General features: G+C 40.0%; 1 protein-coding gene across 1 annotated transcript; it reads left to right on the top strand.

Moving 5' to 3' along the window:
- Positions 1–7: 7 nt before the first annotated feature.
- Positions 8–27,927, top strand: fa2h (fatty acid 2-hydroxylase). The gene is made up of 7 exons (XM_026365643.1): positions 8–1,155; positions 19,667–19,798; positions 24,079–24,221; positions 24,434–24,534; positions 24,746–24,918; positions 25,075–25,327; positions 25,426–27,927. The coding sequence occupies exons 1-7, from the start codon at positions 856–858 to the stop codon at positions 25,491–25,493; spliced, it is 1,170 nt and encodes a 389-aa protein (XP_026221428.1). The 5' UTR covers positions 8–855; the 3' UTR covers positions 25,494–27,927.
- Positions 27,928–28,000: the final 73 nt, after the last annotated feature.

Below are 28,000 nucleotides of genomic sequence, written 5' to 3'. Positions count from 1 at the left end.
CAATGGGCCTATAAGGTCGTATATTTTACTAAATATTACTAATTCAAATTGCCATTGTGTGTCCATTAGTTTTGGAGAAGATAAATCCGTCATCGAGGAAGTTGTGCAACGACGAGAGGTGCATTTAGGAACTTTGGTAATTCCGTTTTCCTTTAAGGATTGAGAAGCTGCTCTACAAATGCCATGCTTATATTTAGCACAGTTCCATTTACGGTTATTTAAATTAAAGTGTGTTTATATAATCGCATCACAATTTGGACAGGATCCTCATCGATGAGGAAGTAACGACGGGTTACTGCATGCTGTGTCTATCTGCAGATTATTTATGTGTTATTACGTTGGTTTGCAGGCGTTCATTCGTCCACGAACTGTCATTACATCAGCAGATAATGTTGTTTGTTTGTTTGTTTGTTTGTTTGCACAGCTGATGACTTTCAGAGCGACAGGTGAGTTTGGATGTAGTGCTGCATTCACTGCACACGTATGCGAGTCGGGAAATCTTTGTAGTCTTATGTAGAAAGCTCTTCTAGCGTTCAGGTGGACACTAGTGCTAAAAAAATGAATGTGTTGGAATAAAAGAAATACCATCAGGGTGGTGTGAGGTCCGCTTGTTCGTAAATTACGATGTTTAGTTAGATAGTTAGTTAGTTAGATAGTTAGTTTGGGACTTCTGAACGCGTCACAAACCCCGCCTCTGTCCTCTCATCATTACTTGTCAGTTTTCGGTCCGCTGGGTGTCAGTAGTCAGGTCGACGGTCCTCTGAGGAGGTGTCTCTCTCTCTCTCTCCCTCTGTCTGTCTCTCTGTCTCTGTTCTCCGCCCTGTGTTCACTTTTCGGTTCTGGTGGAAGTCCTGCATGTCGTCTGTCAGCATGTCTCCGTCCGCGCCCCCCCGGTTCTTCACGGAGAGGGAAGTGTCCCGCCACTGCACCAAGGACTCCTGCTGGGTGCTGCTGGGGACCAGGGTGTACGACGTGACCGCCTTCCTGCGGATGCACCCGGGCGGGGAAGCGCTGCTTCTCCGCCGGTCGGGCAAGGACGTGAGCGGCGAGTTGGAGGGACCCCCACACCGGCACTCGGAGAACGCCCGGCGGTGGCTGGAGCAGTACTACATCGGGGAGCTGGACCGGAGGAGCAGCGGCCACGACGCAGAGCAGGTAAAGCAGCAGCTGGAGCACAGCTGGAGCCGTATGTGTCTGGGGGGGTGAAAACAGCAGCGCTGAGCTCAGATCAGCAGCTGAATGTAAAGTTGAACACTGTGGGGAATGTTTGTCCTGCTCCCTGTGAGCTCCAGAGACATGCAGACAGCAGCCTTCAGGAGAGGATTGATAAATGATATATATAAAATATCAACACCGACCTTTTGTTAAAAAAGTCAGATGTGAGTATTACCCCCTGACCTTTCTGTGGGGGCCTGTGTCCATCTCAGGCTCTAAACTGTTTTCTTGGCTGCGTGTGAGATCAGTTTAGTGGTTTGGAGGCAGCAGACAGCAGGAGCAGGCAGGAGGCTGCTCACCAACAGGTGGATCATTGTCTCTCACTTGACTTTACTGGGCGTTTTCTGTGAGGAGTTCACAGGGTAAGGTGGATCTCCTGGTTCTCCTCCTCCTCCACCTCCTCTGGGCAGTATTGATTATAGGGGAGGGACTGAGGACTTAGTGGAAAAACACACACACACACACACACACACACACACACACACACACACACACACACACAGACGGGGAGGGATGTAGTTCAGTGTTTAGTGTGCAGTTTCAGTGAGGTGGAGTAAAGGAGCAGAGCAGGGAGGGGCAGTACGGGCTATATGTTAGACCTGCCCGGGTGGAGTAGGGTGGGTGTTCAGTGTTGTTAATGACAGATTCAAAAGGCGTGTGAGAATGAGAGAGAGAGAAACTGGTTTGTCTTGTCCTGTCAGGCGCAGAGAGGGGGGAGTGTGCAACCTACAGAGGAAATTTGAGGGAAACTGGACACTCTCCATCACTTGTTAGATAAATCCACGCCCAGTTTCTACATATTTACATAAATCTCATTCTGACCACGCTGACATTTACATGGCTTGCCCACTCTCACACCTGTGTGTGTATGCAAAGTTGACACAGTTGGCGTCACAAAAAAGGCTGCTTCATATTTATCCTGTCGTACGGTGCATGCCTCAGCCTCTGACACGTCTTTTGGAGTCCGGTTATGACTGAGTGTGACAGGATAGCCCACATTTTCACACATTTGCCGCGAAAAACATTCACAGTCGTTCTTAACTGCCATCATCATGCTGAAGTCAGTGACACGTTTCCCACGTCTCTAATTTAACTCCATTTAGCGTGATTCAGCACTGAGGCCAAGTCCAGCTCAGGTTGTACGGAGAAAACCTTGTGGTCAAACTGAGATATTAGACAACATGTTGCCAAGTTTTTCAGCTACTAACAGCGTCATATGATTCTGCAGAAAGATGATCATTCTAATCACTCATTTAGAAAATAGCCCTAAAGAGGAACTTGGGTGTCCAGCTGCAAAGTGTGAAACTCATGAGTCAGTCAGGCAATGGACCGACTGAGTCAACAGTTAATAAAGTATCAGCTGTGCACAGTTCGCCCCTCTTCTCACTTTCTCTTCTCGTTTTCTCCTGTCACCTAAGCACCTTCCACTGCGTGGAAATGTCAAAACCAGTCCACGTTTTATTTATTTGATCATTGGCCCGGTGGTTTTTAATGACACTTTCACCAAGCAGGGAAATACCAGTGCAGAAGCAGGATGTATAAACACGCAGTCCAACAGTGTGACTTTGGTTGTGCATCCAGCAGAAAGGACAGTTACAGAGGGACGGAGAGGTCACACTTATTCAGGTCTGCAGTCACAAGTTTAGCTTAATGTAATCACTCCTCCTCATGTGACGTGTACTGCTGAATTCATTTTGTGCATAAAAACACTCTTTTTCTTCTTGTTCTTGTAAGTTTTATTATAAAAGTTTAGTTCGGCTGAAACCTCTGACTGCTCCCAATCACAACGACATAGAACTGATTTCTAGGACTGGTGTGTATGTGATGACAACTGTAACAACAATGGTCAGCACATATTTGGTAATAAGTTGATTTTAAAATGCCCATTAGTGATAAAATTGTGCTGAATGAGCAATGCTCCGCCACGCTAACAAACAGTTTTACAGACTGTGTGAATGTGAGAAATCATCAGCAAAGCTCAGAAGATACTCACAGAGCAGAGTTTTGCTGATCGTCACTGTTCTCGGTTAAAATGTCAAGTAACAGGTCAGACCGGCCGTCCGCAGGTAATGTAAATTCCATAACTTAAATTGTGTGTGTGTGTGTGTGTGTGTGTGTGTGTGTGTGTGTGTGTGTAAAGTTTCTGCAAAGCGGCAGAAAAACGGGCTTCAACAAAATGCTGCTCTCTGTAAACCAAAGATTATTTATGACACAAGAGTTCTCACTCTGTAGATCACTGTAGCTCTTTTCTCTTCTATTTCGCTTCATGACTTGATTCAGTTTGAATAAACAACCTCTATTTTATTATTTTTCATTTAGGGACACCAGTTGAAGGTTGAACTTCCGTAAAAAGTCTCCCTTAATCATGTGTTTACTCAGATTTATGACAAAGGAAAATGGGGAACTAGGGAATATTTGGTATGTTTGGTATAAACTGTGTGTATAAAACCGATCGGCTTTTGAAGAGTGATCAGCATCAGTAAACTTAGTCACCTTATGGTGAGTTTGTTGTTGTAATAAGTGACCGCACAATATCATAGTGTAACCTTAGTTTGCACAAGATTTTAAGCTTGCCATTGATGCTATTCACTCTAACATACTGTGTCACATGGTGAGACAGAGTCTGTCATCTATATTGTGATCTGACTTCCAGTTGTAGCTAGGTGATTGAAGGAGATGGCGGCCTTTCTGAGTGGGTGGGTGTCAGAGTGTACCAGAATGATGTAGTGAAGGGTTAACAATCAGAAGGAGACACCGTCTGTACTCTCCTGTGTCTCAGAGGAGGCAGCTCTCCAGCTCTCAGCCCCATAGGAGCAAGTGTTTAAACAGCTTGGAAGACACTTTGCAGGACTTAGATTACAGGATTAGATGAGATGGTTTCCTTCTTGAAGCAGTCAGCATACACATATCAGTATAAAATGTGGAGGAACGGGGTGAGATTCTGGCATTTTTAGAGTGTGTGGACACACACTCATGCGTTTGGCAGTAAATTTACAATCAAACAGTGGTGCTGCTTACACCATCAACAAACTGGTTTGTAATAGATGCTGAGTGTTGCTGTTCGGAACCAGTCTTTGTAAGTGACTGTCCACGAAGTTTAAGCCTGGACTTTAGCAGGTTGTCCTCAAGTGATCAGCTCATATTTATTTATATATATCAGATCTCATTTTGCGTCACTTACGTCCTTTCCCTTTACTATACATCATGCTGTACTTACACTAAAGACACCTGGAAGCTGCTATATAAACACTGCATGTGCACAAAACCCATGCACACACCTTTTCCTATGCATAAGCTGGTATGTATAAAGACAGAGTGACATGATAAGGAGGACAATACATTCAAGATGTGAGACATTATCCTAAAATAAAACATTTCTGTAAGTGCATTTATAGGCTTGATTTAATATTGACTGATCTTCCTTAGTTTTTTTTTCTTTTAATAACATTTGAACAATAATGCAAAGTAACCTATTTTGCATTAACATTAAGTATGTTTCATCAATCTTTCAGTAAATGATTGATCATATTTCAGATAGCGCTGGGAGTTATGATATTATGATATTGATATATATCACTAAATCAAATCACTATTTGCTGTTTCTTTAAACTCCACTCATACTAAGATGTCATCAGTTTTTGATATCACTGTGTCTGTCCTCTATTTTTTTGTAAGACATGACGTAGTATTCCAGTTGCCGGACTGGTCTGGTGCAGCTCTGTTCTCTCATTATCTTGGACTTTTCATGTTGTGTGTCAACACATGGATGTAATGAGTTCTATTGATGTTGAAATTCTGTTGAGGAAACCTTTTTTGCAATAATTATCTTTACCTATTTTGTCGCTCAGCCTTACTTTCATTTAATATTCATTCATTAAGTAATTATAAATTACATTGTAATTACATTATAAAAAGATTGAAATATCATCAATAATAGTCCATGTGATGAATGAGTGGTATAGGAGCCGCTGATGGCCATGACTGCACTTCCTTTTTGTTGTATGTAAGTAGTTTATGAGTGTTTCTAACCTATTCGTGGTGTATTATTGGAGTAGTAAATAGATCCACATCCGTGTTTATGCCTTTGGTCAAATCTACACAGAGATTTATGCATCTGGTTCCTAGTTTGTAGTATGACTTTTCAAAAATGTACATTGTGTACAAGTAATTATACATTTATTTCATGGTACTATAGTAATATTTTACACTATGTATTCTATAAAGTAACACTTTGTTGGCTCTCTGAGGGACGATTCAGGTGCCACAGCTGTGGCGTAAAGATCACATCAAAAAGTCAAGAATTTTACACAATCTGTTCCATTTTTAGATGATTGAAAAATATAATGTCTGACTTTCTCTGTCTTGTTTATTTGAGTGATTTGAACAGCTTGTTTGTCATTTTACTGCCCAATTACAGCTTGTAATGAACAATTAGGGTGGGACTGGATGGGAGCTACGCAGGCACATGGAGGCAAACCCTACAATACACAAAATGTAAAATTATCGCTGTTCTGTTTTTATGGAGCATGGGCATTTATGGGTATTCACTCTTATGTTTTGGCAATATTGATCCTAAGGTAAGAATTAATTCATGAGGAGTCTCTCAGGTGACACATCCTTTGGCAGTGATCTATTATTTCAGGCACTGGAATGTTTAGTGTTTGAATTTTTCAGTACAGGTCAAATAAAACTGAACCGCTCATCCCTTAATCTCAGTGTTAGTCAGGGTCCACCTTTGTTTGCTTTCTGCTTATGTCATTTTGTTTAGAACAGGATGTGGACTACTCCTCTCAGTACTCCTTGCCACGCTCTTTTGTTTTTTGTTTCACTGGATCTCTTTCTCCACATGGACTAGTAATGTAAATGAATTCAACATGGGCAAAAGGCAGAGGCTGTCATATGTATGTCCTAATGTGAAGGACAATGTAGCTGCACAGTCATGAACTTGGAAGCATAGTACACATATTGTTACACATACGTGAGCAGAAATTGGTGAATGTGTGTGTGAATGAATGAATGAATGAACAATGGAGTTAGTGTGGAAGTGCTCAGCACAATGGGAACATGGGAAGATTGGAAGTGAGTGAGAATAAATTGGAACGTGGAGAAACACTTTTAAACAGCATAAACGGCTTGAAGTCGTGTTGATAAGTTTCTTGGCTGGAATGCTGGAGTGCGGCCGGGTCGGACTGGTGGAGGACTGGAATGCAGACTTTCAGCTGCATGGATCTTTCTCTGCTCAATGATGTGATTGTCTTTCCTCGGCGGGGTGGATGGGGGGAAGAGAGACTGAAGGGCTTCTGGAAAGACTTACAGTGAAAAGTTCAATATTAACAACTGCTAATGGCCAAATGTTTGTACTGAATATTTTTGGCAGCCCATCGTTTATTTATTAGAGTTTGTCCCTGCAGTTGAGTAAAGACTTATACTAGATATAAACCAATTACATCCAGGCAAATTAATGGCACAGTAGTTACCAAGGACTTGGTCAGTGTATTGTCCATTTTCATTCACCTCTGCTCTGTTTTCAGTGTCCATCAGTTCTGGTGAACTGCGTATTTTACAACTCTTGAGAGCTGCTGAGTTTATCGGTGTGGTGATCCATTACCCTGCACATTGTTTACCTATGCTGCTATAGAGACTGGTGACACAATAATTAGTGTTCAGGTACAGGCCTCAGGTGGCTCTCCTCATCACCACGGTAACACCTGGGAAAAGACAGGGTGAGATGGAGGGAAGCTAGGTGGCCGCTCGCTCCGAGGGGATGGAGATGTGCTTGAATGAAATGTGCACTTGATTTAAGGCAAAAGTGTCAGGTCAGGGTGGCTTATGTGTGCCATCCTGAGGTTTACTTGGCTTGTCTTTATTCATTTAATTCCCGATAGTGTTGGTGATTTACACTGGAGTGTTGTGTCCCAGTGGGTGTTTGACTGTCTGGAGTGGTATGAGTCCCTGCTAATGTTTGCCCATTGTAATAAAAAAACAAGAAACTGTGATTCAATTTGGCCTCCTCTTTATTAAAATGGCATGGAATATTATTATAATATATAATAGTAATACTAAATTATAATAATTATGTATTTGAATATGGAATATATCTTGCTTGAAAGTTTGTGATCTCTTTAGAATTTAAGAAAAAAACGTGTTTTGATTTTTGTGCAAGTAATAAACTAGAACCCAAATTGTCCATTGAGACAAAAACAATAAACCCACATGTGATTTTTTATGGGAAATGATTAATTCTTTAGGATTTGTGTGCTGCTAATGTGTGAGAATCTTTGAGATTATCAGATTATTTAAAGGACAAATGAGAATCAAAGACTGGGTTCTACTTTATTTAAAGAAGACAAATTTGGGTCTTCACTGCCAAAGTCTAATCTTGACACCACAGGTTTGTACGAGTGTGTCACAGCTCATTCCAAGAGAATTTCTGAAGACATTTGCAGGAAAGTTACCTTACCAGCTCATAAGGCTGATAAGAACTACAAGAGAATTTCCAGAGTTTGGACTCCACCAGTTGACCGCCTGGCACATTGTGTACAAATGGAGAAAATTGTTAAGCTGCCTGTCGACTAACAAAGATAGAAAGAGGAAGGTATATAATAGTTCACAAGAAAACCCAGTGTAATGTCTAAGAAACTAAAGACCTTTCTTTCAGTGGCCAATATTCATATATTCACTATCAGGAGAACGTTTAACAACGGCGGTATTCATGGCAGAGCAGAGCAAGGAGCAAACCATCACTCTCCAATAGGCGCATTGTTGCACATCTACAGTTTACACATGGCCCTGTGGATAACCACAGCCAAACACCACATTCTAGCATAAGACTCTTGTCCTATCTGTGAAACCTGGTGGTGGCAGTATCATGATTTGGGCCTGCTTTGCTGCTTTTTGACCAGGATGACTTTCCATCTTTGATGGCATTATGGATTCTGAATTGGTCGAACAAATTCTACAGGAGAATGGTAAAGTATCGATCTGTTAACTAAACAGTCAGTCACTGCAGCAAGCCAGTCCCCTTAAACACACAAGTCATTCTACCAAAGAACGGTTAAAGCACAAGAAATTTAATGTTTTTTAATCACTGAGTCAAAATCCCGACCTGAATCCTATAGACATGCTGTGGAAGGTTAGGTATTAGGTTAATGTTCCACAATAAATAATAAATAAGTGCAATGTTTAGTCCCATTTGTTTAATTTGGTTGCGTTTATCTAGTTCATTGCATTTCTCTTACTTGTTCATTCCACCCCATCTGTATCTTTATATCAATATGCAGCTGTACATCCTGCATATAATGATACAATGGTAGTAGTGCAGCAGGGCCTTTGTGGGGCTGGGTCGATGCAGTATTTGTGAATGCGACAGGTTGACTCATAGCCCAGGGGGAAACCAACAGACACACTCTCACAGGTGTGTTGTTGCAGAAAAACAAATGTTTGTGTGGAAGAAACAGACAAGATTCACAGACACACCCAGGGATGGAAAGAATGGTAGGCTGGAGGAGTTGCACCATATTGAAGTGATATTTACATGACATGTAGAGAGGACAGGGTCAGTGGTTGTATGAATATTTTGCATACAGTACAACTGGCCTATTCGTCAGCAGTGTTCAGATGAAGCTTTGAGTTCTTAGTAATAGCGTGAACCTTTGTGCTTGTTCTCCCCTTGTGAAATACTCCTATGTCAGGTGGAGAAAGAAAGAAATACATGTATTTCATGCTGACCTGAGGCTAAGTCCCCAGGTCTTTGTATTTGTGTGTTGAGTAAGCCTGTCTCTTGCTCCCCACCACCTTGGCCCTTTCCTATTACCATTTGCCCTGTCATAATAAATTTCCCACTAATATACTGGGTTTTGCATATTGTCACAGTTAATTGAGTAAATGCAAAAAAGAAAGCTGTTACTGTTGTTAATCTCTGGGGAAAGCATAGATAACAATACCCATTGATTTCTGTAACAGTGCAGCTGTGCACTGACATCATACATGTAAAACCTAATAAAAATTCAATGCATGCCTGGTAAATATTATGTGGAGGTATGTCATTGACTCACATGATTTATTTGCAGCCGTTTCCCATTGATACTTGGGAAAATGCTAAGCAACAAAAAATGTAGTGTTTGCTTCTAGTCATGCATACATTATAAGAATTACGTTGTTGAATTTGTGACAAACCTTCTTAGAAACAGTTTTCTTTATTCATGCTGGTGAACTTTTGTACTGATTTTACATTTATTTATAGACACGCTCGTGACAGCGGGAGGGCCGCACTGCAGTCTCTGTCATTCAGGTTTGACTAGTTTTTGTAGTTAATACGGGGATGAGTGACCTTGTTAACTACACACACGCACACACACATATGTGCGCGTCATCACCATCAGTCATCCTTTACTTTCCATCCTCATAAGTTGTGGCCCACTGCTAAATAACTTTGTGCTTGATGTGGAGGGGTTCTGCCTGCTGAGACGGGACTTTTCACTGCATTGACTGTCTGACAGCAGCACCACTGTAACATCATATCAATATGAAATAATCCATACTTGATGCACTGTTCATATTGTATTATTTACGATGCAACAAAGACCGTTGACAGAAAGGTTTGCACAGCGTCATAGCATGCTTGTCTTTCGACAAGGCCAGTGAAAAGTAGAGGATTGTTGATTATTCACGCTGTGAGATTCAGCAATAGTTTCTTTGGATTAGAAGAATTATTATTAAGATTAGGATTACTTGCTCCCTTGCCCCTATGTCAGTGAGGTTTTTCTTGGGAGAGGGGGAATTTTTTTGACAACAGGAGTATATATAGACCCCACTTATTATGCTTTTTAAAAACCTTTACATGTCTTAAAAGGGCGGTTGCTAACAATCACTTACAATGACACTTTAATAAACCTCTTGGGGAAATTCTTTGTGGACAGGTTGCCCCACTGAGGTGTGAACAGTTTGGGGTTCAGTGTCTTGTCCAGGAACCATGAATTAAAAAACAGCCCTAGGGGTTTGTAGACACCCGTCCTATCAACTACTAGACTACAGAGATTTCTGTACTTTTTCTATTATGTGTAAAAGATGTAAGACTACCATTTGACACAGACATGAGCACTTGTAGATCAGTTCAAGCTTAGAGAAAAGACTTTTGTAGGAGGGATAAACCCCCTAAATCAAATTACAAGTTGGAAGCTTAGTGTTGATGATGTTGAAGTCATGCAGCCGTAGTGTAGAGTAATTTGTTTATAGCGTAACAATAACCTTTTACTTGTGATGGTTGTATTTAGGCTTTAAAATGATAAAAGTCATGTTCAATTGAAGATAAAACCTTTTGTTTGTCGCAGAGCTCATTTTCTGCTACAATCCAAAAGCCAATGAAAAAATTTATTAGCATTTTGGCGAGGGAACCAGGTTAATCCTAACTTTGGGTTTGGTCTATAGACAATTGTCATACCTGTGTTCGTGTACAGTATATGAATTTGTGTTACTGAAAAGCAGACCGTTACCTAAGCTCTCTTTTACCCGCTGTCTTCACTATCAGTAGTCTCTGCCAGCATTAGAGAGATACCACACCTCTGTTATCTGATGACCTACGGTAGCTGTGGGTTTGGTTCTTTTGGGACCAGTGAAATGCTGTATATTTGGTTAAACATTGTAAAGAGATGATGATGTGATTGTGCCTGTGGCTAAATCCTCGGGTGTGTATGTTTCTAGCTGACTGTGAGCCTTTACACACACTCATGTAAACTCCCCTGCTGACAATGATGTCATCTTTAGGAAATCTGAATAGCAGATGTTAGTGCTAGTGGTGCACTTGATTAAGATTCTTCACACCTGATAATTGATGAATTGGTGGAACAGCTTAGCAAGGTAATTTTAATGCCCATCGGCAGAGTATTTGGTTATCAACAAATCAGTGTTTTAGTAAGAGCTGATAATGAACGCTGACAGGTGCAGATAGTGGTTAAAAGTTCTCTGGTTTCCTGATCATGTCTGGAACCTAGATGAGATAACAAATCCTTTATGTATTGAGACATGGTTTATAGATAAACATGTTAATGGTTAATTTCCACTGTAGGATTAGTAAATAGACCATTTTCTTTTTGAGTTTCTGTCAAACATGATCGATCAATGTGCATAATGTGTATGTCATCGACAGCTTAGGGCCTTGTTGGTGAATTTTAACCCTGCTCTTTCCACAGGCCTCCATACAAGGAAATGCTGCTGACATAAAGCAACATTTCAATTTGTGGCATGTTGTATTGCACAAGCATTATTTTACACAACAGAGATAGCTGAGATAACGGTATTATTTTTATCACAGCTATTTAAACATAAGGTTTTATTTTATCAATGTCTTACGTCCTCACCCTCTTCTAACACACTTGTATTTAAAGTGGGTGCAGCAAGGTGTCGCATCATCCATAGGAGCCACTTTAAGCCGCAGTTGCAGCTTACAGTTTCTGTTTGGAGCCAGGACTTTCCAGATAACTAGTGTGTGGAACTACCTTTCCCTTTCAGACACAACATTAGCTGACTGAAAAACACCAGCCACACAGTTTTTAGCTTCTTGCAAAGCTGGCATACTGGTATAGACGTATTAAGGTTGACTGACTGAGTGACCTTTCTCATCTGCAGTGAAACCGGAAACCAGAGGGGTTATATAGGCCTTAGACCTGTGGAGCTGCTGATTTTACCTGATCCAACATTGTTTAGATGTTTTAGGATTAGAAATAGTCAGAGCTAAGTGAAATAAAGAACACTGTTAGGTAACTTTACCTTCCTTCAGCCACAGTCATCACCCACTGATCAAATCTTAACTCTACAAACTAACCATGACCAAGCCTGCTTACATAGTGGCTGCCCAGAGGGCAACACCAACTCAGCCTCTGCCCTACACACTGTTCCTCCACCTTTAGTCCCGGTACCACCCATATCAACAGTCATAAGCAGCACTGTTATAAAATGTGGTGATGGAAATCCGCACACACGCCCTGAAGAGAAAGTAATCACAGTTTCGAAGGTGGAATAAAACAAAGTTCACATTATTATTTTCCTCAAATCAAAGGCAGCTCCTAAATTTATGTTGTTCAGTGATTAGACAGTGTAAGATGGTAAGTCATTATTTTAAGAGAGGTAAATAAGCTATTAGACAGTCTGCAGTCTGTCAAAATGTAATACACCTAGCGCCAGAAGAATGCTTGGTGCAGTTTGAGCAGCAGAAAAGCCTTGACGTTTCTGGAAATAGGGTGGAAAAGTTGGGATGTTTCCGTTTCCTTTCAGTCCATCCGACATGAACTCGGCGACGTTTCTGCACTGAACTGATGTACGGCGTCCTCCTTTCGTAATAGAGTTTCAGGTTGCATTTCTGGATGGAGAGGTGGACTGTGTTGAGTAGTACTATGGTTTTTCACGTTGCCTCAGGGTTTCTCCGTCACACACATTCAGCAGTGGTTTCTGCCCTTGGCCTTTACACACTGAGATTTCCCTGAATCTTTTCATAATATTATGGACTGTAAATATTACATTGTGAAATTTTCCTTTTGGTTTGACTATTCTCTGAGCCTTTATACCTTAAAACATGACTGTTGTCTTTTGGAATCATCCAGTGTTACTTGAATATTTTATCAGCTTTTCAGTCTCATTTTGCTTCTCTCACAATTTTTGGAGCGTTTTAGGAAAGGCCCCAGCCGTTCTAGATGTGCTGTTTGTTTATATGTCTGTAATATATAGCCTTTAGTTAGTTTTTGTTGCATCAGTGTTGCACACCCATCCAGCCCCTCCACCTTTTACCTTTGCTCTACCCTGACCAACTCGTCATCTATGTTCCTCTTATTTTACAGTCTGCACTGCTCAGCATTTCAACCCAGCTTAAACCTACTTTTTCATTTTGGTTTCTCTTCCTCCCCACTGGCCGATTTAGAACAGGATTTGAAACTGCAGTGTGGATACCCCATATTGAGCGCCTCTTTGTGTGCCATTAATTGTAGACTCATCAGCTGGTTTTCCAGCAGGATGGCTGAAATTGTTACAGATTGTAGGGACAGTTTCTCTTGCTGTCACAACTGAACTCAGTGCCCTGCTCAGTGTTTTATTCCTCTTCCCATTCATTTAACTCATCCCCCTACATTCTCCTCCCTTTTCCTCCTCCCCTCCTTGCCAAGGCTGAGTATAGTTCTGTTTTGTGATGGTACCAGGGCACATCACCACTCCACTATAACATCCCCTTTGTTTTTTGTCTCTGATTTTATTAAATTTCTCCTCCTTCTGGGACAGAGCCCTCTTATGTTGTATTCCTTAAGTTGTCCCCAGTAAATAAGATTATTCAGTCACCATGGCCTCTTTTAACATTTATTTGTCACTTTAAAGTGTTTCCATTTACTTTAAATTAAATTAAATTCAATGTTTCCATTGAAATTAAGTAGCCTGACAAAAATCTGCAAACCACCAGAGGCAAAGTTTAATTTTAAATTCTAACACTGAGTTTTGAATGCTTGCAATCACACCTGAACAGAATAAGAGCAGGTCTTAAGAGTGTCCCTCTTCAGTCAAAATTAATCAATAGCTGTCATTCTTGACATGATAATGGGCCAAAGTAGTGTGAGACTAATGTCAGCACAGACGTACAACCCTTTGTCTCAGCTAAGGCCTACAGAGTGTACACAGGCACTCCCGGGTCAACAGAAACACAGATGAAAGCCAACACAGTTACTATACCGCCTTGGTGCTTTCAGTGTTTACTTAACAACTAGCAAATTCACTTCTATTCATTTGTTCGTGAACTGTCTGACATGACATTTGAGCATTTAGAGGAAGAAAATGTGTCACAGAAGGTGAGCGAGAGAAGCACGAAAGGAAAAAACTGAGAGATGGAGAGTGGATTGAGTCAGAGAGGAAGACCTCATGTTTACAAAACACAATTTAGTGGTTTTGTAATTTTGTCAGATAAATAAAAGTTCAAGCTGCTGATCAAATCACAGATTTAAGTTTTTATTGTATTATAAAAAGAAATTGGTTCGTAATTTTTAGAAAACCTTCATATAACATTGTCATGTCTTTTTTCCTTCATTGGTCTTCATGAAATGGATAAAATGAGAATCCTGCATAAAATGCTGGCTGAATGAAAAGTTAATATTAAAATGGTGTCTCTTTAGTCATCACAAAGGCTTGAAGAAATGTATACTATAAATTACTCTTTATTAAAAAAAGAGCATATGTCCACAGCTTTTAACATAAAATAGACGGAAAGATCCAATAAATCTCAATAAACCCATATTTTATGGCACTGTGAAAATAATTAGGGTGCTTCAACTTAAAATAACTTTAGTAAAAACTTGCCCATTTTTTGTTTTTGTTTTTTTTAGTTTACAATTTGAGTCAGTGTTTGTCTGTTTGTGCCAGGTTCCAAAACCTCAGGTTCTCAGTTTGGAAAACTGAAAACTGAGACTTCTTTCTGAATTCAGCAGTAATGTCAGAAAACCTGTGTGTGTGCTTGGTAGAATCAATAGTGCTGGTATAGATACAATATACTGACATTTTTGTGGACCACAGGCAGCCTTAGTTATCATTCAACATGAGGGAAAAAACTGAAACTCAAACGTGGACTTCCTGACGCAGGAAGATTGGCCAAATGTGCCACTGTGAAGCCAAGTTCAACCGATACACTGGTGTTTGTTCTTCTCAGTGTTTTTTAGTGACCAGTCTAGATAGTGGAAAATAAAAAATCAAAACCACATCCAGTCTGTTTATAATGTCCACAGTGCTGCAGATTCAAATCTAGATCAGAATAAAGTCAGGAACATAGCTGTGGTTTTAGTGTGCCACCTCTGTGGGTTTCTATGTGAGAAAGAATCAGGGCGATCATGAAGAGGAAGAGGTGGTTTTGTTTGTTTGATTGAGGTAAATCGTATGAAATATGGTTCCATACTAATAAAACCATTGAGATCATCTTATGCAGGTTGTTAATCATCTGTGACGCTGGCAGCGTGACACGTTTCTAGTGCCCGTCTTAACTGTAGAACGCAAAGTGCATTAACATAAAACATGATCTCTGTAAAGTGGATAGATGGGAGAACAGTGAAGGACTGAGTTAGTTCTAGTTCACCTAAAGAAATGATAGTGGGTTAGGGGCAACAGAGACATTTTTACTTGTACAAAAACCTAAAAGCACACGCTGTCTTTCTGTCATAGGGCAGCTTTTTTATGTTGTTCAAAGGTGAGGTAGTATAACAATAAATGAAAGCACTCGTTGAGGTCGTTGCTGTCTTGGTTACTGCTGGTCAGAGTGCAACAGTGTCCCAGTGGATGAACAGATTAAGGAAACCCTGTGAATAGGGTGCTCTGCCATTTGTTTCTTTCCAGACATTCTCCTTTCCATTGTCCACTGCTAACTAAAAACAATCTGAATAATGTGTTATTGGCGTCTGTCAGCCGCAGAGTGATCCCTTCAAAGCTGGATAGAAGCTGTTTATTACTTTAGGGGCTGACAGCTTTTTACTTTGTTATCTTAACATATGGATAACAACCGCTTTGGTTAAGATTTAGCCCTATTTAAATCTTCCACTAGTCTTTTACAACACTAGTAAAGTCATCAAGCTTTACTCTCACACTGTGTGACTGAATAAAGCAGGTGAAAGGTTTCCACTCAAAGTTATCCTCAGTCTTCATCTTCAGAAGTTTCCCTCAAGCTATAAAGAATGGCTCCACAGCAGAAACTGCGTTGGTTCAATGTCTTGATCTCAGTTTAATTTGCTAAAATAGACGATCATTAGATCGGAAGTGTACATTTTCAGTCACACTAGCAGCATGGCTTTAGCTGCTAAATTTCTAACTACGTGATTAATTTTCTGACATACAGTGGTAAGAAAAAGTATGTGAATTTAGGTTTGTTTGCATTAATCTGCCATATAATGTCATCTGATCTTCATCCAAGTCAAGAGTATCAACAAATATAATGTGCCTAAAATAATATGTATGTATATTTGTAATAAGATTTAGATAAAGATCAGATCACATTTTATGACAAAAGAAGGCAGAAAACCATGAAAGACATACTTTTTCTTCCTTAGCATGTTTGTATTTAAGAGCAGTTGACCATAATTTTTTTGTTTCATCGTCCTTTAGACACTTTATGATCCTCTTCTCAGAACTTGCCGACTTAGCTCGACTTACGTCACCTACAAACACGCACAAATGCACAGGCAAATATTGGTGGTTTTAGAAGTCACTAATAAATCTGTCAACTTCCTGATTGCCACTACCAACTGTTAATTACCTATTAATTATTAATTAGGAAATATGCATTTTAGAACAGGATTGGTAGAGTTAAGACCCACACCTACTAAACTACAGCTTCGATTTTTAGCACTGATATATATTTCTCGTTTTTATTCTAATTATTCAAATGTCAAATGAAAGGCGCTTATTCAAGGACTAAACAAACTATGTGTGTGTTCCCATACTGTCCTGGTGGGTTGAGTTACAAGTTTATTTCCATTGTCATCTCTTTGGAGAGTTCAGTCTCTTTGTTGCGCAGTAGCTATGATTTGTTTCATGAGTACATTATGCAATACAGGGTGCAAGGCGTGTACTAGGACTTGAAAGCAGTATGTGAGAGTTGGCACATATTTGTCGAGGCATAATCGTGAGGTATGTGTTTGCTCTGCGTGTTTGGCAAACACACCGACCATGACATGAATGTAAAGTATGTGAGTATATTGAACTCTTTGCAGATATCGACACATTTATAGTGAAGCTTCGCTGTGCAATCAGAGCTGTGATGATAGTGCAACTGAGGTGATGGGAAACATTTCTATCAGGTTTTCAGCTTCATATTTTGAAAGATTTTTTCATTTCTTTATATTCATGTTTCATCTGTCAAGGTAATGTCAGCTTGGCAACATCACATGATTATTTGGTTGTGTGATATTATAAGTCTTTTTCCTGGTCACTGTCTATTTCCTGAAGTTTTTTCCCATAAACAAATATTGTAAGCCTCCATAAAAACACAAAAGGAAGAGCCAACAGTACTCTGGTTGTCACATTCATCACCACCACACCATGTCCCAAAAAAAAAAAAAAAAAAACCTGGCCAGGCCTTCCCTAAATGCACCACACCTGCAGATTCGTCGATAGCACAGCTCTCCAATCAGCCCGTATGTAAGAAGTGGGATGATTACACACCACAATCACACATGACTCACAGGCTCACGTAGGCCATGGTTGCTTCTGATACAAAAGGTGTGTCTGCTCATTGTTTTCACCAACATACAGCAACATCACGCGTGTGTGTTTGTGTGCGTGCGTGCATACGAAGCTTAAGAATCCGAGAGTGAGAATAATGAAATAGAAAGTGTGTGTGTTGACCATGCTACCCTTGTTTGTGTTACTAAGTGTGATTGTTTTGATATCAGGTCTCCACCGCCATGTGGAGCATCACCCATAGCAACACTAAACAAATGATGTCATGCTGTTGATAAATAATAATCTACTAATGATAATTATATTGATTGATATTGACTTTTTTTTTCTTTTCTGCACTTTAAAAAATTGTCCTAAAATCTTTGTACATTCAAATGCAGATAGTTATTAATGCAAAGCTACAGGCTGCACAGTATTATGCACTCAGTATTATGATGATTACAACATTGAATGTATTCTTCTGATAAACAGGTAAACAGATAGACGGGTAATGATCTCTTTCTTTTTTTTTTTTTTTGTTTGAGCATAACGTCATAATGGGGGTGTAACGTTGCCTGTGTAGGTGTTGAATTGCCCAGGTGATGTTAGTAACAAACCATGGGGGACCTCTCTGTGTCAGTGTTTGTGTATTTTATGTAAAGCACACGTGTACATGTGCATGTGTCTGAACCAAACCAGCTGATAAATATTTCACTTCGGCAGCCAGTGGCAGACTCAAAGGATGAGCAGAGGCAGCTAATAGCCGATGACAGATGGGAGATAAAGACGACCTTTGCAACACCAAATATGAATACTGAATGTTAAGTCACACATGAAAGGGAAGCAGATGAAGGTATATATTACTGTTTCCTGCACTGCAGCAACTACAAACAAGAAATTAGTTGAACTATGCCACTTGAGTTATTGTTTTGTTTTTTATGAAAAACCCACTAAGTGTACATTTATATATATACAGTATACACACACACAGATAAAGAATGTTTGTTGTTTTTTTTAAAGTACCCCTGCATAGTTCTCCCCTATGCGTCCATACCATTTGCACATTATAATTCACGCAGTCATGTGTCATCACTGGTGCAGTGAGCTGCCACACCTTACAGTCCGACAAGTGTACACAGTTAATCACATCAGTGACAAGTGGAAACTGTTTATTTAGTCATATTTTGATACACTTGTAAGTGGGATAGGCCGGTTAACTGGGTGAAAGTGGGTCACTGTTGGAAACCATTTCAACTGAAGGGTTTACAAAGCAAATGTCATTAGCAACTTAAAACTGTGTCGCTTCACTTCACTTCTTCTTCTTCTTCTTGTACCTACGATTGAAATGATTGTAATTCTCGTGAAAACTGTCACTCAAGTTGCACAATTTTTTAATACAAGCAACATGTTTTTGTGCCAGTTCATGTTTACACTGCTGATTTGCATCTGTTTATTTCCGTTTTATCACGTTTAGTGTTCACGATATGACGTAAGAACACCTTTACCAGTACTCTGTGATTCTTCACAGCTCTCACAGAGCTTCTGTCATCTGGGTACTCTTTATTGTTCAGTTCACAAGTGGTTGTTTTCTTTTTCAAGACTTTCCAGATTATTGTATTGGCCATGACCAACGCTTGTGCAATGCCTGTGATTGTTTTACCTGCTTTCCACCCATACACAGACACACTGTGCCGACCCTTTACTGAGACTAAAAATAGTGAAAGCATCCCTGCACACTTTATGTAAATTGTTGTTTTAGTACTTGTGTAACTACAGCTTTGACTAAATTAAGCTGTCAGGCTAAGTGACAGTTCACAGGCCACTGTTCAGTGTTTTGCTAGCTGTAGACCTGCCAATGCACACAGGTCAAACGTAGGCTTTTGTCAGCGATACAAATGTGCTCAACAGTTAAAGTCGTAAATGCATGTGAAGTGCAAAGGGCAGCTACCTTGTCAATAACGGACTGCGTGACTCACATTATACAAACACACACTCATACACAGATCAGTATGCCTTTACCATAGATTATTTCATCAACACTTTATGCAGGTCATGTTTGTCTGTGGCAAATTAGTTTGAAACACGGCAGAAATGTCTGGGTATTTCCTCTTATCCAGTAAACATATCACAACATAAAAGCAAAGAAATAAATAAAAATCAGATGTGCCTGTTAATTCAACCATCTGTGTTTAAAGAAGACATCTGCTTGGCCATCTCCATGCAGATCTGAGCACCAGTTCAGCTTTCTGTCGTTAATCGTGCCCATTTCTGTCTCATTTTTCATCAGACTGTGAGAGAGAGGAGGAAGGCCAGCGAACACACAGAAGCCAAGGCAGCAGAAAAGATGACAAATATGAAAGCCAGTGAGGAGGATGAGGATGACCCGTACAGCCTCTGCAGCGCTGTGGACCTGGACAAGGTGTGTGTGTGTGTGTGTGTGTGTGTCTGTTGGTGTATTTTTGGTATGAACTGGTATGTGTGAGAAGACAGAGAGAGTGTTCTTCTACATACAGTGTCTCTTTGTGTGTTTTTGTTGAAATTGTACAGAGTTAAAGGCCTTAGACAGGAATGAGAACAACCAAACAAGGTGTGTGTGTGTGTGTGTGGGGGGGGGGGGGGTGATGGGTTGGGGGAGGGGGCTGTAGATGAAGAGTCAACAGTCATCAGGTTATTCACCCTGTCGCTCAGCTCTGTCAGTGTACTAGGATACTAGGTCCTGACCAAATCAACCAGTCTGTCTTGTTCACTCTGTTGCCAGGAGTCAGCGTATAGAACAAGATGTTCACGTTATTGTTCCCGTCGTAAATTCGACTCATAAGGCTTAATGCTCCACTGTATTTGTCTTTGTAACTATGCTGAGTCATTTAGGTAGTTTCCTAATATTCATGTTTTAACCCCTGTGCTTACAAGTTGTTGGGGGGTCACTGCAGGCATTAGTTTGGCTGCAGTGAGTGTACTTAGATTACTCATGTTGTAATGACACACATGAGTTTACACAGTGACATTGTGGGGACTTTGCGTGCTTTTGCAAGTTCCCATGATGTAGACCATTAATACAGCATTAATGTGGGAAGTTAATGTGGGATCAAGATATGTTGCTGCAGGTTAAAGTTAGAGCAGGAAAGACGTAGCTATTGCTGGACTATGTCTCCAGGAAATGAATGTAAGTCAATGCAATGTCCTCTGAAGTGATAAAGACATGTCCTCCTATACATTTTTTCAAAGAACTGTTAGGTTAGGACTTGGTTTTTAGGGTTAAAGATAAAATCAGGTTAAATTTAAGTTGGGTTAAGTTATTGTTATGAGGTGGATAATTAATTTTGTTAATGAGAATCTTCACAGCTTTCTAATCTAATTATTTAAATACAGAATTCAACATCCTTATCCGCAAACTGCACTTGTCAAATTTGAGAAAAAACGTGAGTTGAAGCACTGGCTTTGGGGGATTATTATTATTATTATTATTATTATTATTATTATTATTATTATTATATTATTATTAATTTTTCCACAATGGTTTACATCTTGTTAAAGTGGAACTATTCAGGTCTACTAACAGTGTCTTTATCAGTAACTTACTTTATCAGTGAGCTCAGCAGTATGCATATTTGTTATGTGAAGCTTCGGTGAGTTTTGAAGCTCTATTGAACTTTCATTTTCCTGAGGATTGTGACTCTTTCCACCTTGTTTCATCACAAGTATCACCACACGCATGTGGAAGTTCCTGCGCTAGTCACAAGTAAGATGACCTCCATCACGTGACAAGCAATTTCACTTCTATTTTCTAAATACAGTATAAATGGAGGACTAAATGTTGTGAAGTTTCTTCTAAAAATAGATTGATGGGAAGGCTTGTTGACAGTCAGTTGGTGGACAGTACTTCCTCAGAATGACTAAGATCCCAGCTACTTTAATGATTTACTTCACAACAGTACTTTTTGTTTTTTATTGCAGTATTAGCAGTATAGTTGATTGCACATACACGCATAAAGTTATATATAAAGTCATATATAAAGTCATATATTTTTTGATACTACACCAACAGCTGTAAGTCTCCAATTCCTCTAGGTACTAATGAATTGTGCATAATCCAAAAAATATGCAAAACCAAAATTTGACAAATATATATCTACATTATATATTCACTTAGTTGCATATGGTCTGTGTACAATGCTGCCATACATTTCTTTAGTGCATGAAATATAAATTTGGCTCATTTCATTTTTTAATGGGGAACTCCACATATTCTACTCATCAGTGTGTTTTCAGGTCTTCAGAATTATCACTGCTGATGTGAAAAAAGCTCCATGAAGCTTTCTGTGGCTCCAGGTGGAGCTGTGTGAAATGACCCTAAATATTTACTCGAGTCACTGACACGTGTGTCACTTAGTGCCGAAGACCACAGGTTGAAAATTAAAAAAAATCTGAGTGCACTGCTAGTTACACCAGCTGCTATGTGCATAACGCCCAGATCTTAAATCTGACTGCTGGCGGCAGAGCTGTATTGAGAATAATGTAGGTGGGTGGTTGACAAGTTAGCAGGAATATTTGAGTTAAAAAAATAAATTAAAAGCCACAAAACGACATAGTTCTAAAGCCCAGGCTGTCTTCTATGCAAAAAAAGCAGTCATTTAGTATTTTCACCTTGGCATTGTATTGTATCTGTTTTCCCTAAAATTTTAATAGATTAATACATTTCTGTTTAAAGCACACAACTTTATATTAAGTGCATTTTGTTTTTACAGAGAGTTCATATTTTGAGGAAACATTACCATCATGGACTTTATTAGACATCATATTTAAACTTTTTATTTTTAACTCTACAATGTGAGCAGAAAATTACTTATTTGCATTAATTCCACTAGGTCAATAGTATAATTGTAATATTCCAGTATTGTTTCTTACAGTTTTTACGTGAACTCAAATGACTTTTTGTCGATAAGGATTGTCAATCAATCATCCAGTGGCAGTAATGGCAACTGAACTTTCTTCTTGTTGGCAAATGTTTTTTATTACACTGTATGATGATAAAAGAATTTAATATTTCTTTACAAAAAAGTTTACAAACTTAACTAAAGATTTTTTACAGGATGTCTGACTTATCCTGAACAAAAATGTAGTGTTAGCATATTTTATTCAGTTTAAGAAGTATTTTTTTGCTTCAGGTTCGTGGTGTAAGCAGGACTGGAGCTGCTCTGCACTAGAATTGCATGCCATTTTATTGAAACCTTAATAAAGAAAAAAACAATATGTCTGGTTCTGAGAGAGATGTTGTTGAGAAGTCTATATGTTAGTTGTGACTATTTTTTACAGTTATTTTTTAGGTCTAACTCTGTGCATGTAGTTCACAGGATGACTTTACTTGAAGCACAAAAGCAAGGTCAGCTGTGTAAGCATGATCTGTGTAAACGGAGGTCATAAAGGACAGACATAAATGTTAAGAAGGAGGAGCTCTTAGGTTGATAATCTCTGGTCTGATATGACAGGTAGCTGACCAGTCAAGGCCAGCAAAGTGCAGCTGCATACCGAACTGTCTGTGATTGATTGTCTGTACTGAACATGATGCTGGTTGTGGAAGTGGAGATGTACGGACATGTAAACCATAGTTACTTTCACATTGTTTGGTAGAATTCAGTGCTCAGGAGAGACTATCTTCTTTTTCATGTGTTAAATGAAGGTATGTGATAATCACATTATTACCTGGGTGGAGATCAGCAATTACTTGTAATCAGCCTTTGCCTGATACCGATGTCCTCCGAGAGTTTTAGTAAGACAGACACGTTCCCCTGAGCAATCATCATAACTTCCTAAGTCTTCCTCAGCAGTATCTGAGCACACAAGATGATGAATACATCTGAAGTTCTCACTTAACTCTTCTGATTAAAAAAAACAAAAAAAAACTTACCACAGATCAGTGTGAAATGTGGCTGTACTTTGTTCACCCACACCACAGCTGCATGTTGCACGTGGGGCTGTGAACATGAGGTGCTTGTAAAGACATTGTAAATGCAGCTCAAAGTCGAATATCACATCTTCCGGTGTTGGTGGCAGCAGTTTCACTGATGATCTCTTCACAGTCAAAATGCGTTCTTTAGCCCCTTACCCTGACCACCACAATTAAATGCCTATCCTAATCTAAACCTAAAATCTAGTCTTAACCCTCAAACAACCCTTCAGCCACGTGGGACCAGCATAATGTCCTTAATTAGACTGTGTGCTCACTTGGTCAGCAAAAAGATACCCCCCCACCCCCCCACTCATTGACATAATTCATTCCCTAGCCTCTACCGCCACATAGGCCATGTTAACCTACTCTGTATCAATTTAAATTTATCACATGTACTGCCTTACCCTAACCCTAGCCATCACAACTGACTGCCTCACCCTAAACTTTATCCTAACCCGAACCAAAACCTAATCCTAACCCTAAAACCTAGTCTTAACCCTGAAATCTTTAAACACCTTTCTCATTGTGAAGATGACTAAAATGTCCTCACTTTGTAAAAATGTCCTCAGTCCAATGGTTAAATATTAATCCTCACAATGATGAGGACATAGACACTTACAGTACTTCCTTATTTGACCAGACCCTGGCCATTTTATTACTCTCTGCTGCCCTCTGCTGTAGACAAACAGATCTTTCTGATAGGTCTGTGCAGAAACCTTGGAAATGATTTCTCATTGTTTGTTTCTCCACAGGATTTGGTAGACTGGAGGAAGCCCCTGGCCTGGCAGGTAGGCCACCTTGGAGAGAAATATGATGCATGGGTTCACCAGCCAGTTGACCGACCAATTAGACTGTTTGGAAACCCTCTCCTGGAGGCTGGCACCAAGACTTCCTGGTAAGGGGCTCCTTTTGATATTCTAATAACAAGCTTTGGAGCTTGTTACTAGCGGCAGTGCCAGCAGTGTGAAGTGAAGCGGAGCAGGGAGAGAAAGGACTCAGTGGGGCAGACTGGCCTGCTCAAGAGCAGGTTCAGAGCAGTTAATGGAAGTTGTTAGTCTACTTTTCCACTTGCATTTTCCCAACTGGTCTATTGTTTTCTTACTACAGGTACTGGGTACCAGTGGTGTGGCTTCCAGTTGTGTTTTATTTCTGTTGGTATTGCTACACCACCTTGGCAAAAAGCACCACAAGGATAGACCTCACTTCAGGTAACACACACACACACACACACACATACCTGGCTGTATACACACTCGACCCTGTTTGATGCACACTTACTGTATTAAATGCACACACGGGCATGCTTTTGTTTTCATTGTATATGTACATGCACACAGCATGTGTTGCATCATTATTATCTCCACTCAGTGTGGGTTTATGTCATTATCCGTGTGTGTGTGTGTGCGTGTGTGTTTCCAGACATCTCTATCCCGATCCATAAGTACATTTTCCCAGTGTTCTTTCTAATGGGCTGGTTCTTGTGGACATTCATCGAGTACTGCATCCATCGCTTTGTCTTTCACATGAAACCACCAGCTCATAACTACTACCTCATCACGCTGCACTTCCTCCTGCACGGGCAGCACCACAAGGTACAAACACGCTGCCATGTGGCATAAAACTGGATCATAAAACCGGTCATATCATAAAACTCTTGCAGTTAAACAACTGACTTCCTAGTCCACTAACATTAATACTAATAATTTTTTTAATTAATTCTACGATGCCATGTCTTCTTTTCTCCCCAGTCTCCCTTCGATGGTTCTCGCCTGGTCTTCCCCCCTGGCCTGGCTTCCTTAGCAGTCGGATGTTTCTATGTAATTCTTAACCACATTCTCCCAGAGATCATTGGCACATCTATGTTTGTTGGAGGACTGTGTGGCTACGTCGTGTACGATATGATTCACTACTACCTTCACTACGGCTCTCCAAAGAGAGGCTCGTATTTATACAGCCTGAAGGCGTACCACGTCAAACACCACTTTGAGCACCAGAGATCAGGTGATTACATAGAAAATGTGATGGACGTACGTGGTTTAAGTTGGATTCTCCTTGATTTTGTTCCTGATTTATCTTATGTATCTCTCTTTTCTCTCCAGGTTTTGGAATCACCACCACGTTCTGGGACCACCCATTCAACACAGTCATCCCAGATGAGAAGTTTTAACTCAGAAACAGCCCACAGGACCTACCATCCACCCTCCTTAGCAACCAGTCCAGATGCTATAACCACCCTGATGCCCGTAGTTCAGTCTATGCAGCTATAGCTTCTCCACCACTTCTAATGACTTTTAAGCTGCTGCAGCTAATTGGTGTGTTCACACAATAACACATATCAACCTGCTTTTTGATTCCAGACAGCAACACAATGTTTTTCTGCTCTCGGCCATGTGTATGTCCGCTTTGTCTGCTGTCCTTTCTGTTCCATTTTTAATAACCAAATCAACATCTACTACTGCTGCGCTCTTGTTCACCAACCACAGTATAATATTCATTTGGGTTGCGAAACACAAGCATGAGAGGCACACAAGAACAGACGGATAGTGCAAATGCGCACATGTATGTCCTTTGATTGTTATGGTTTTGTTGTATTTGATGGATTAAGCTAGGAAGCCGTAGGTCTAGAAGAATCATAAAAGAAATGCTCATGGGACATGCTCTTTTGCCTGGTTCCTACACATTTGCCAACAGCATAACACGCAGCACAGAAACACGCACAAACACAAACACACTGTACAACAGCAGCTTCCCTCAGAGTGGGAGAGAAGGAAAAGGAAGTGAGAGACGGTAAGTGAATGTGGAGAGTGGGAGGAGGAGAAAGGGGATGAGAGGGCGACAGAAAGTGTGTGACAGACTGTGTGACTGTGTGTCTCGATACTGAGTGAGAGAGAACCCTTAAACTTACCCAGTGAATTAACTCAGGAAAGAATATATATCTTTAGCCTTGTGAGGTCCTCTCTGCTGATTGAATATACTGCGTATTGCCCTCACTATCGCAGCCCTGTTCTCTGCTGCTTAGCTGCGCTGCTACACTCTGTTACGTTGCAGGTTTGTAACAGTGCACACACAGATCCCTCATGTTTAGTCTCGATGTAGTGTTTTTAAGGGAACAAATAACATTGCGTGCAGAAGTGAGGTTCTGCCACTGTGCATGTTAACTACTCTTAAAGTCATGTAAAGCAGAGTCTTAAATGTTCGAAACCACTGTGGAGATTTATTTTTGCAAGCCCGTTGTTATATTTGCTCTGCTTTCTTTTTTGTCTTTAATGATACGACAAAGATGTAAAAAGATATTTTGTAAGATGCTTTGTACATAATAGGAGATCCTTTTAATTGCTCCAGCTTTACGTTGTCAGAGTGAGCAGACTGTGAATGCATCTGTGTGTGTGTGCGTGTGGGTGGGTGCATTTAGATGTAGTGATAGATCAATGGTACATGCAGCGTTGTCATGATGACAGAGGGACAGAGCTGAAGGCATGAGGCCAGCCTCTCAGACCTCCTGCTGTGGGGATCTCGGGGTCAAAAGGTAAAAGATAAGAGACCCACCTCTGGGTCTCTCACCATCCATTTGAAGCTACTAGTGTATTTGGCCCTCCAGATCCCCTCAGGATGACGATCTTTGAACCATCTGACTGGACAGCTGAAGGTCTTGAGAGGGACTGGCGGATCCTTGAAACGTCTCCTCTAAACATCAGGCAACAACACTGATAACTGAAGCAGAACAAAATTCAAACTATTTTCACAAATGACGGGGCACATTGAGAGCACTGCTCCGTGCTGCACAAAAATCATTTTTTAACACCTTTTCTAGTTTGAAGTAAAGACTCCCGGTTGCGTAATATTTATGTACATACATTCTTACATATGTAAAGTAACATCTATTTTAAAAAAGTGTAAAACTTTTGAAGAAGAGTAAAATAATAATAGTAATATAACAATACAGTACAGTGATTTGCTTTATTCGTTACATATTCAGTACAACAATAATTGAGTCTTCAGGTTAAACATAAGCAGGCTGTGCCACCAAAACTGTTTCTACTGTAATCATTTTAATAGGTTTCACCAAGGCTTGCAGGGTGGAGCTATAAACCAAAATGTGTCATGTTTTCTACAGCACCTGTCAGTTAAATATTAATACCGACTGTCATGTACTGCACACAGTGCACACAGTGCAGTACATGACAGCAAGAAGCATTAAGTGTGATTTTTCAATACAGTGGTAGCACAAAGATGTCGCTTTTGAAGGAACCAAAAATAAATACTTTTGATGCCTGTAATGATGGTGGAGATGGGAGTGAGCATAAAGATGATGATGATGATGATGATAAATGTAATAACATATTGATCATGACAGCTGCTCGGGGAGGTTAAACTACTTCACCTGTTGGAGTAACACACACATTTATGTACGTGACTCGTATAATAAAGATGAAAACAGCAGCTTGTAACTTTGATTCAGACAAGTGAACTTTTCTTCTGCTAAATTATGCAGCGTTAAATAATATTTCCTAAATGTGTTTACTGTAACTTTGTATTTTGGAATTTTAAATGCCTATGCAAATGCAAACAGATTTGTAAATAAATGTCTGTATATTTCTGTCGGCCTGTCTTGTACTTTTTCCTTTTTTAATTCACTATTTATGACTTATTACACCTCTAACTGTTGAACACCTC

Source organism: Anabas testudineus, chromosome 6 (genome assembly GCF_900324465.2).
Source record: "Anabas testudineus chromosome 6, fAnaTes1.2, whole genome shotgun sequence".
NCBI classification, from domain to species: domain Eukaryota; kingdom Metazoa; phylum Chordata; class Actinopteri; order Anabantiformes; family Anabantidae; genus Anabas; species Anabas testudineus.
Note: the sequence above shows the minus strand (reverse complement) of the source record. Positions and strands in the feature narration are given on the sequence as shown.